The sequence below is a fragment of the Callorhinus ursinus genome, unplaced genomic scaffold (genome assembly GCF_003265705.2).
Source record: "Callorhinus ursinus isolate GAN/ISIS: 27379988/994484 unplaced genomic scaffold, GSC_fseal_2.0 scaffold18, whole genome shotgun sequence".
Lineage (NCBI taxonomy): Eukaryota > Metazoa > Chordata > Mammalia > Carnivora > Otariidae > Callorhinus > Callorhinus ursinus.
The window spans coordinates 509,956-522,128 of record NW_027397080.1 but is presented as its reverse complement, the minus strand read 5'-3'; the positions used below and the strand labels follow the sequence as shown (position 1 = coordinate 522,128).

The window sequence follows — 12,173 nt, the reverse complement described above, 5'->3', positions numbered from 1 at the left end:
TATCTGAGCCAGCCAGAGGCCCCTACTCATCTTCATTATTTTCCCCTTATTCCACTCCAGCTACACTAGCCTCCTTGATGATCCCTGAACACAAGACAGAGATGCTCCTTCCTCATAGTAAGCCATCTGGTATTCCCTCCACCTGGCACATTCCCCACCCTTCCACTTCCCAAAGATCTATGTGCCTTGCTCCCTCACTTCAAGTCAGGCCCTCCCTGTCCTCCTATTTAAAATAGTACTCCTTTTGGGTGCCTGGGTGGCTCAGATGGTTAAGCGTCTGCCTTCAGCTCAGGTCATGATCCCAGGGTCCTGGGATCGAGTCCCGCATCAGGCTCCCTGCTCCTTGGGAGCCTGCTTCTCCCTCTGCCTCTCTCTCTGTCTCTGTCTCTCATGAATAAATAAAAAGTTAAAAAAAAAATAAAAATAAAATAGTACTCCTTTTTTCCGTCTGGGCTGCCGACATGCCATCCAGACTGAGGAAGACCCGGAAACTTAGGGGCCACGTGAGCCACAGCCACGGCCGCATCGGCAAGCACCATAAGCACCCAGGAGGCTGGGGTAATGCTCGTGGCATGCATCACCACAGGATCAACTTCGACAAATATCACCCAGGTTACTCTGGAAAAGTTGGTATGAGACATTACCACTTAAAGAGGAACCAGAGCTTCTGCCCAACTGTCAACCTTAATAAACTGCGGACCTTGGTCAGTGAGCAGACACGGATAAATGCCGCCAAAAACAAGACTGGAGCTGCTCCTACCATTGATGTGGTGCGATCAGGCTACTACAAAGTTTTGGGAAAGGGAAAACTCCCAAAACAGCCTGTCATCGTGAAGGCCCAATTCTTTAGTAGAAGAGCAGAGGAGAAGATTAAGGGTGTCGGGGGCACCAGCGTTCTAGTAGCTTGAAGCCACGTTGGGGTGGGTATTCATTAAATGCTAACAAGTGCTTTAAAAAAAAAAACAAAAACAGTACTCCGTGTGTTGTTGATTTTAGCCACTCTGATAGGTGTGAGGTGATAGCTCATCATGGTTTTGATTTGCATTTCCCTGATGATCAGTGATGTTGAACATCTTTCCATGTGTCTGTTGGCCATCTGGATATCTTCCTTGGAGAAATGTCTGTTCATGTCTTCTGCCCACTTTTTAATTGGATATTTGGTTTTTAGGTATTGAGTTATCAGTTCTTTGTATGTTTTGGATACTAACCCCTTATCAGAGATGTCATTTGCAAATATCTTCCCCCATACTGTTGGTTGCCTTTTAGTTTTGTTGACCGTTTCCTTCGCTGTGCAGAAGCATTTTGATATAGTCCTGATAGTTTATTTTTGCTTTTGTTTCCCTTGCCTCGGGGACAGGCCTAGAAAGAAGTTGCTACAGCTGATGTCAAAGAAGTTACTGCCTGTATTCTCCTCTAGTTTTCAGGTCTCACATTGAGGTCTTTAATCCATTTTGATTTTGTGTATGGTATAGTGGTCCACTCTCATCCTTTTGCATGTTGCTGTCCAGTTTTCCCAACCATTTGTTGAAGAGACTGTCCTCTTCCCACTGGATATTCTTTCCTGCTTTGTTGAAGATTAATTGACCAGATAGTTGTGGGTTCATTTCTGGGTTTTCTATTCTGTTCCATTGATCTATGTGTCTAATTTTGTGTCAGTACCATACGGTTTTGATCACCACAGCTTTGTAATATAACTTGAAGTCCAGAATTGTGATGCCTCCAACTTTGCTTTTCTTTTTCAAGGTTGCTTTGGCTATTTGGGGTCTTTTGTGCTTCCATACACATTTTAGGATTGTTTGTTCCAGCTCTGTGAAAAATGCTGTTGGTATTTTGATAGGGATTGCATTAAACGTATAGATTGCTTTGGGGAGTATAGATATTTTAACAATATTTGTCCTTCCAATCCAGGAACATGGAATGTCTCACCACCAGGGAAATACAAATCAAAACTATGATATCACTGCACACCTGTCAGAATGGCTAAAATCAACAACGCAAGAAACAACAGGTGGTGGTGAGGATGTGGAGAAAGGGGAACCCTCTTGCACTTTTGTTGGGAAATGGGAATGCAAACTGGTATAGCCACTGTGGAAAACCGTACGGAGGTTCCTCAGTTAAAAATAGAACTACCTTACGACCCAGCAATTGCACTGTTAGGTGTTTACCCAAAGAATACAAAAATACTAAATCAGAGCAATACACGCACCCAATGTTTATAGCATTACTACAACAGCCAAATTATGGAATCAGCCCAAGTGTCCACTGATTGATGAACGGCTAAAGATGTGATACACACACACTATGGACTATTAACCATAAAAAGTAATGAAACCTTGCCATTTGCAGTGACATGGATAAGGCTAGAGAGTATCATGCTAAGCAAAATAAGTCAGAGACAAACATATGATTCCATTCATGTGGAATTTAAGAAACAAAACAAGCAAAGGGATAAAAAGAGAGCCAAACCAAGAAACAGACTCAACTATAGAGAACGAATGGATGGGTTACTAGCAGGGAGGTGGGCAGGAGGAGGAGTTAAATAGGTGATGGGGATTAAGGAAGACCCTTGTGATGAGCACCAAGTGTTGTATGGAAGAGCTGAATCACTGTATTGTACACCTGAAACTATTACACTATATGTTAACTGAAATTTAAATTTTCAAAAAAGGAGCACCTGGGTGGCTCAGTTGTTAAGCGTCTGCCTTCGGCTCAGGTCATGATCCCAGGGTCCTGGGATCAAGCTGAGCATCAGGATCCCTGCTCAGCGGGAAGTCGCTTCTCCCTCTCCCACTCCCCCTGCTTGTGTTCCCTCTATGCTGTCTCTGTCAAATAAAAATAAAAATCTTAAAAAAACTTTAAAAAAAGTAAAAATAAAATAGTGCCCCCTCCCTCCCAACCCTATTTTCCTTCTCTGCTTTTTTTCCTTATCATTTATAACCATCACTATGTATTTTACTTATAAATTTGTGGGGCGTGTTTTTTTTGTTTTGTTAAGAGGCTTTTTTTTTTTTTTTTTAAGATTTTGAGAGATCGATGGGGTGCCTAGGTGGCTCAGTCTTTAAGCGTCTGCCTTCCGCTCAGGTCGTGGTCCCGGGGTCCTGGGATCGAGCCCCACATCAGGCTCCCTGCTCAGTAGGGAGCCTGTTTCTCCCTCTCCCCTGCCTGCCGCTCCCCCTGCTTCTGCTCTCTCTCAAATAAATAAAATCTTAAAAAAAAAAAAAAAAGATTTTGAGAGAGAGAGAGAGTGTGTGTCTGTGTGTGTGTACAAGCAGAGGAAGCGGAGAAGCAGGCTCCCCGCTGAGCAGGGAGTCCCACATGGGGCTTGATCCCAGGACCCTGGGATCATGACCAGAGCCAAAGGCAGCCGCTTAACCAACTGAGCCACCCAGGCACCCCTAAATAGCATGTTACGATTTTTTAAAAAGATTTTACTTATTTGAGAGAGTGAGCAGGGAGCCTGATGTCAGACACTTAACCAACTGAGCCACCCAGGTACCCCATAAATTTGTTTATTCTCTACTTTCTCCCCTCCCTTAAAACATTTCATGAATTTATCAAGTTTTGCTGTTCTGTTCACTGTTATACCTAGAACAGTGCCTAACCATCAAATATTTGTTGAAAAACATGAATATATGAACAAAAACATTTATGGGGGGCGCCTGGGTGGCTCAGTTGGTTAAGCGACTGCCTTTGGCTCAGGTCTTGATCCCGGCATCCTGGGATCGAGTCCCACACTGGGCTCCCCCTGCTCTGTGGGGAGCCTGCTTCTCCCTCTGCCTGCCACTCCCCCTGCTTGTGCACACACACTCTGTGTCAAATGAATAAATAAAATCTCTAAAAAAAAAAAAATTTATGGGTGCTTCGTATGTTCCAGGCACCATGTTAAGTGCTTTACAGTCATGAATTTACTAAATCCTCACAACAATCCCATTGAAGTAGGGACCGTTATCAGCCCTAATTTGGGGGTGAAGAAACCAAAACACAGAAAATATAAGTTGCCCCAGGACACATACTAGAAAGCGGCAGAGACACAATCTAAACTCAGGCAGTCTGATTCCAGAGACAGTGCTCTTAACCACCCCACTATACAATTTATACTGAAAACTCAATACTTACCTATAGTACATTTTAATTGAAAGACATGATCTATAGGTTAGTGTCCTAATTTTTTAAGATTTTATTTATTTATTTGACAGAGAGACACAGCGAGAGAGGGAACACAAGCAGGGGGAGTGGGAGAGGGAGAAGCAGGCTTCCCACCAAGCAGGGCGTCCGATGCGGCGCTCGATCCCAGGGATCTGGGATCATGACCTGAGCTGAAGGCAGACTTTTAATGACTGAGCCACCCAGGTGCCCCAGTAGTGTCCTAATTTTTAAGGCTAGTCATTCAAATCATAAATCATGCCACAGGTCTCAAGCTTACTACTTAACTTACTAAACTTTGGAATGTGGAATTTATGGTTTGGTAAAATGTTCTCTCATACTCATTTAACTGACACACTAATATACTCTATTCCCAATACCTACATGCTTCAAATAAGGAAACGGAGAAGTTAGCTTCCTCATCTTCTACTAAGCAACTGACAAAAAGACCTGTCTTTTTAAAAATATATATTATTGGGGTGCCTGGGTGGCTCAGTCGTTAAGCGTCTGCCTTCGGCTTAGGTCATGACCTCAGGGTCCTGGGATTGAACCCCACATCGGGCTCCTTGCTTAGCGCGAAGCCTGCTTCTCCCTCTCCCACTCTCCCTGCTTCTGTTCCCTCTCTCACTGTGTCTCTATCAAATAAATAAAATCTTTAAAAAAATAAAATATATATTATTTATTTTGGAGAAAGAGAAAACGTGAGCAGGGGGAGGAGGAGAGGAAGGGAGAGAATCCTCAAGTAGACACTCCTCCTGCCCCGCTGAACATGGAGCCCGATGTGGGGCTCCATCCCAGGACCCTGAGATCATGATGCAAGCCGAAATCAAGCGTGACTGCTTAACTTTTATATTAACTCTCAATACTATGTGACCCTGTGAATTCCAATTTAGAATAAGGAAACGTATTTCCCACAACTAGATTAATTTTGAAAAAGGAAAAAAAATGCTAATTCTTTTTATTTACAAACACAAAGAACTCCGGAAGGAGCTATGGTTCTCCAAATTACTTTCCAAAATGGCCACTATTGATTATCTATCTACCTAGCTAGCATTCATCCCCTCCTTCCTTCCTAACAGAATCCCTCCCCAATACAAAACCTCAGGGGAAGTTATTACCACTCCCAAATTCAGGCATGGCCATGATTAGTTCAAGGGCAGTCACTAGTGATTGAGTCAGGAATAAGCATAGGACTCAATTCTGGCCAAAAAGATGTGAAAAAACTCTGCTAGAGGTTTTTAGAGAAAATTTCTTCTCTCTGTAAAGAAGCATAGGAAGACACCTCTTTCTTCTTTTAGAAGTTCTTGTGGAGGTGTATAGAATTGTTGAATCACTATATTGTACACTTGAAACCAATATGGCATTATATGTTAACTATACTACAATAATCTTAAAAATTTTTGGTCAATTGTATTTACAAAAAAAAAAGTTCTGTATGGATATGACACCTGGAATCACTACACCATTTTGCTACTAGTCTGTGGATGAAGCCAATTCCAAGGAGAGCAGAATTGAACAGGGGAAAAATGAGATTTTACTGACATTGTTGGACTGATGTAATCAACCAACATCTGAAGCTGCTCATATGAGAAGATAAAAATTCTTATTTCTTAATCCATTTTGAATTAGATTCCTGCTGCTTGTAGCTGAAAATATACTATTTTTTTTTTTATGAAAGATATCCCAGAACTAATCTCAAAAGTTTGTGGTTGGGATGCCTGGCTGGCTCAGTTGTGAAGTGTGCAACTCTCGATTTTGGGGTTGAGTCTGAGCCCCACACTGAGTGTAGAGATTACCTAAAAATAAAATCTTTAAAGTAAAAAAAAAAAGTTTGTGGTTAATTCCACAAATGCATATTAGAAATTCAATATGAATTATACTATACTAAGTGTTCTTGTGGAGTTAGAAAGTTAAAAAGAATAGTGCACATGAAAAAAATTCTGAAGTGGTATTTTTCAAGCATAAACAATTCATTTCAATAAGGCATTCTCCAAAACAATTTAGATAAATTTTAAATTTTGACTTGTGATTGAATTTTTTTCTTAGGTTTCAAAACAAAAACTATAAAATATTTAAGAGGACATAGACACAAGCTCTTGATTTGTTGCCCTATATGCTTAGACAGAGGTAAACAATCTGGCCCACAAACAATCCAAGGCTGGATAATGGTAGATGGTATGACATCATGATATTGACTTTAGCTTTGTGTTGCTTATATTCACAGGGCACAGGGCAGCTTTTATATTGACAAGACACATGCAAAATGGTAGGATGTGGCAGGCTGGACGTAGCCTACTGCCTCTTTTATATTAAAAAAAAGAGATAACATTATATGAATTTACAAATATTCACAAAGAACAACAAATAGATCATATATCAGCAAACAATACGGAAACTAATCTTATGAGGCTACTTGGCTGACCTTACCTTGTTATCCCAAATCAAGTCCTACACATTCTAAATTTAACTGGTATAACACATTGGGTAATTTCAATCTACATTTGGCACAGTGCTGTGTACAACTAGCCTAACTTTCAAAATTTACTACTCACTTCTAATTCTTCAAAATTTCAAAAATGACTAACTCAAAACCATAAAATTTTGCTAACATTAAGAATTGTACTTTTTCATTATTTCCCTTGTTAGAATAAATTATCTTGGGGCACGTGGGTGGCTCAGTTGGTTAAGCGTCTGCCTTCGCCTCAGGTCATGATCCCAGGGTCCTAGGATCCAGCCCAGCATCAGGCTCTCTGCTCAGTGGGAAGCCTGCTTCTCCCCTCACCCTCTGATGATCCCCTTACTTGTTCGCTATTTGTCAGAAAGGGAGAGAGAGAGCGAGCTAGCACAAGGTGGGGAAGCAGCAGGCAAAGGGAGAAGCAGGCTCCCCACTGAGCAGGCAGCCCGAAGTGGGGCTTGATCCCAGGACCCTGGGATCATGACCTGAGTTGAAGGCAGACACTTAACCAACTAAGCCACCCAGGCATCCCAATAAATAAAATCTTAAAAAAAAAAAAAAGAATAAATTATCTTTATAAGTTTAAAGGTCACATGTTGTTTAATAAATATTATCAACATTTTAAAACTTAAGTCACAAAATGAAGCTGGTTAGATCCACAGGCCTACGACTTCAACAAAATATTTAAGAACAGGCTATTTTGAGGGGAAAAAAAAAAGAAAAAAGAAAAATATATAGTTTGACCTCAAGAAACTGATCTTGTTTTGGGGAGACAAATTATATTCACAAAATAACTAAATGTCTCTAACATAACATGATTTTGTATCAAAACAATAGACTGTAGTCCTAGATAATTATGGGACTCAGTGCTAGAAATTTTGGAGGGAGAAAAGAAAGGAGACCTGCAAAGGATCCAAATTTGAAGATGGGGGTGGGATGGGCATAATCTAACACAAGCAGCAGCATAAGGAAAAGGCTGAAGATTGGAATAGGAAAGGGCATGCAGTGGATAGCAAAGAAATGGGCTAAAAGCAAAAATGAGAATGGGGCGGGCAGTGGTGGGGGGGACAACCTGACTGTCTCAGTCAGTAGAGCAGGTGATTCTTGATCTCGGGGTCGTGGGTTTGAACCCCAGTTTGAGAGTAGAGTTTACTTTTAAAAAATAAGAATAGAGGATTAATAATTAAGTTGGAAATGTAAATTGGTGCTAAAGATCATGTATGCCTAGTTTAAGAATATGGCCTCTGCTTAAAAGAAATGGGATAGCTTCTGATTATTTCCTGTATTTAAAAATTATTTCAAAATAACATTTGAGCAGGATTAACCTGGATGAAGAACTCTGGATACATTTATAGGGGAAGAGAAGAAGAAATTAGAAACAGAGCAACCAGTTAGGAGGTGCTTACTGGTTAAGAACCAGGGTGTTAGCAAGACAGACCTGCTCTGCTACTTGCTAGCTGTGAGGCACTGAATAAGTTATTAAACATATCTAAGTCTCAGTTTCCTGTCTGTAAAGTAAGGTAATAATAGTACCTATCTTATAAGGTTGTTGTGTGGCAAACAGTAATAGTACATGTAAAAACATTTAACATAATGCTTGGTCCATACATTCAACAAATGTTAGTAACTATTACCTTCATTATAAGTCATTTCAAATATGTGGTGATGAGGAATTAGACAAGGGCAATAGAAACTAAAAAGAAAGGATGACTTGGAATGACATTTCCATAGACTCATGAGATGCTATAATATAAAAAGACCCTAGAGAACTCTTCCAAAAATAAAATTACCCCAGTTTAAATGTCAGGGAAGAGGGCGCCTGGGTGGCTCAGTTGGTTAAGCGACTGCCTTCGGCTCAGGTCATGATCCTGGAGTCCCGGGATCGAGTCCCACATCGGGCTCCCTGCTCAGCGGGGGGTCTGCTTCTCCCTCTGACCCTCTTCCCTCTCATGCTCTCTGTCTCTCATTCTCTCTCTCTCAAATAAATAAATAAAATCTTTAAAAAAAAAAAATAAAAAAAATAAATGTCAGGGATGAAGGGGAAAAAGATGGAGCAAGATAACTCAAAAGGTTCTGACTGCAAGAGTAGTCAAAGAGGTAGACTTGGGATAATTACATGTTAAAACATGCTTTAAGATATAAGCTACAATGGGGCACCTGGCTGGTTCATTCAGAGAAGCATGTGACTCTTGATCTTGGAAATGTGAGTTCGAGCCCCATGTTGGATATAGATTACTAAAAAACAACAACAACAAAAAGATATAAGCTACGATCAATCAGGTCTATACCATGTACCAAACACTGTGCTAGATATTGATATAGTACATCTAATCCCCAGTACAACTCTGAAAGGTACAGTACTAAATCAATTTTACAAAAGAGCACTGGCATCCTGCTTCTCAGTGCAGAAAGAGGTTAAGTACGAGCCATATAACCTGGGTAATGGTAAGAAGCAAAGCTAGGTTTGGAAGCCCTGTCATGTTTCCAAAGCCTGTGTTCTTTCTACTTCACTCACACTGCATCCCCCTTTAATATCAATAAAATTATATCACATAAACATACTTGTAATTATTTTTCTACCTACTTTCTTAAATATGGTGACCATAAACATGTCCAATCTTAACTACATTCTAAGAAAAATATAAAGGTACTCAGCATGAAACAATGATGAGAATGAATTTTTTTTAAAATTTGTGAATATGATATCTTTATTTCTTTTAAGATTTTATTTATTTATTTGACAGAGAGAGACACAGCGTGAGAGGGAACTCAAGCAGAGGGAGTGGGAGAGGGAGAAGCAGGCCTCCCGCCGAGCAGGGAGCCCGATGCGGGGCTCGATCCCAGGACCCTGGGATCATGACCTGAGCCGAAGGCAGATGCTTAACGACTGAGCCACCCAGACGCCCCGAGAATGAATTTTAAAAGCATTATCAAATGGAGAATTATACTAATGAAATATAGCTGAGTATACTATAAACTATAATATGTTAAATGAAAGCAATGACTAATCTTTTTCAATAAGAAAATGCAAACAAATTTGGCATGGCTTTTCCATCATTTGATTACATTAACATTTGTCCCACACAAAAATATCATTTTAAAAATGACACTAAGCTCATAAAAGAAATATCTTACCACACACAGGAGACACATTTATATAATAACCCATCAAATGTTCAGTTACAAAAATTCAACCACAGTAGAATGCCCAACCTGCTAACAGTAAGGACCACATGGTGGCAGGTGACCTATTTCTTCAGTGTGTTTCTCAGCAAATATTTTCCCCAACCACAGGGCCAGTGTGCTAGTTCTCTACCAGAATGTTAATCTAAATTTCACCAGGATGAAAATACCAAGTATGCCAGAGTAAGCAAGTAAGTTTCCTGAAACAATCTTTTCATCTGTATTCAAAAAAAGTCAGAAAATACTTTCCTAGATTGACCATCAAACTAGTCACAAACCATGTAACTTCTAGACTAGTTCTCAATAGTCCATAGACCCCCTGCGTGTCTCCAAGACCCTTTCAGAGGATCCAAGGGGCCAAAAGTATTTTCATAGTATTACTAAGACACTATTTGCCTTTTGCACTCATTCTCTCATATCTTTACAGTGGAATTTTCCAGAGGCTAAAACCTGTGGTATCTCAACAGATTGAATACAGGAGCAGACATGGGAATTTTTTTTTTTTTTTTAAGATTTTATTTGACACAGAAAGAAAGAGAGCACAAACAGGGGGAACAGCAGAGGAAGAGGGAGAAGTAGGCTCCCTGCCAAGCAGGGAGCCCGATGCAGGCTCAATCCCAGGACCCTGGGATCATGACCTGAGCCGAAGGAAGACACTCAACCATCTGAGCCACCCAGGTGCCCCAGTTTTTTTTAAGATTTTGAGAGAGAGCAAGCGCACATGCAGGGTGAAGGGCAGGTGGAGAAGTGGACTCCCTGCTGAGCAGGGAGCCAGATGTGGGACTCGATCCCAGGACGCCGGGATCATGACCTGAGCCAAAGGCAGACGCTTAACCAACTGAGCCACCAAGGCACCCCAGACATGGGAATTTAGATGTTTTCCATTAAGCCAGACATTAAAGATTAAAATGCCAGACATTAAAATCATTTGCAAAAATGTAAAACAATGGCCACTCTCTTCACTTGTTTCTTTTTAATATAGTTATTTTTTCATTAAAATAAATTACGTTAGGGGAGCCCCGAGGGCTCAGGTGGTTGAGCAGCCAACTCTTGACTATGGCTCAGGTCATGATCTTAGGGTCCTGGGATCAAGCCTCTTGTCAGGCTACACACTCAGTGGGCAGTCTGCTTGAAGATTCTCTCTCTCTCTCTCCCTCTCCCTCTGCCTCTGCCCTTCCCTATTGGTGCTCTCTCTCAAATAAATAAATCTTTAAAAAAAAAAAGATGTTAACATGTACTTTATTATTTTTAAATGAATTAAATTTTTAAATTTCTTAATTTTATTCTAATAGAGTAAATATTAGTAAATAGCTCTTTGAGATCCTCAATAATTTTTATTATGAAAGGGGTACTCAGACCAAAAAAAAAAAAGCCAAGAACCACTTTTCTAGACCTTCCTATATTTTGCCAATAAAAACTTGTAATTTTCTAATTATACTTTAGAGATGTTGCTGCCCTACAATTTCAGAAATTTGTCTTGATAAGAAAAATGTCTATAGACAATCTTTAAAAGAATGTATCAATTATAAAAAGAAATCACCTGTTATATCGTCCCAAAATAAAAACAACAACGTCAAAACTAAAGTGCTAGCCTACAGACCACTGTCTATAGCTTTGGGCATGAGTTTATCATCAGCTATATATCTGTAATCCTCCAATAGCTCCTATACAAGAGACAGGGCTCTTTGAGAGGCCTACCCAGCAGCTATTCTATTACGGAATAATCCTGATTCCCAAATCACAACAGGACTAACCACGATACTCAAAAGCAATTCTTTGTACCACACTCTTAACATTTCCAAAATAAAAAGTTTTGTTTCATCTTAACAGTTCACTATTTCTACTGCTTCTGGGAAATAAAGATTAAGACATCGAACATTTGGATCCAATCCTTACATTGTCAGTGAATTACAATAGATGTAGCAATCCATGCAGTTATTAGAAACCTTTGGGATGCATGGTAATGGTAGTTTTTTAAAAAACAGGCTGGAGGGAAACACCTTTGGAAAACAGTTTTTGAGGCCACTGGAAGCAATAATAGATAACAATTTTGCATTTATAGTTCAGTTTTAAATGAAGATGAAAATCATTTTTAAAACTAATATTAATATTACAGTTAAGGGCCCTAAGTCAACAACTGTCTAAATCAAGTTATTTAACTCTAGGCTATTGTAACAGGCAAGGAATGAGGTGACCAAGGACCATAAGTAGAAAAGTACTTAGAGGCTAGAAAGAAATGGTGCTCCTTAGATATTTATTAATTCAACACATTTATTAAATTGTCTACTGCTTGCAAGAATTGAGCAAGCTAAGAAGCTCATAACTTGATGGGAAGACAATTCCATAGGGGGAGGGGGAGGGAGTATACATAAACACAGAAGCTACTCCATAG

General features: G+C 40.0%; 2 protein-coding genes across 5 annotated transcripts in view; one reads left to right on the top strand and one right to left on the bottom strand.

Moving 5' to 3' along the window:
- PIK3R3 (phosphoinositide-3-kinase regulatory subunit 3) overlaps nt 1-12,173 on the bottom strand; it is a 159,281-nt gene that overhangs the window by 110,933 nt on the left and 36,175 nt on the right. The gene's annotated exons all lie outside the window — the stretch shown is intronic.
- Nucleotides 114-980, top strand: LOC112818076 (large ribosomal subunit protein uL15-like). Its single transcript, XM_073902700.1, has one exon. It carries the CDS (start codon nt 462-464, stop codon nt 906-908), a length of 447 nt encoding a protein of 148 aa, XP_073758801.1. The 5' UTR covers nt 114-461; the 3' UTR covers nt 909-980.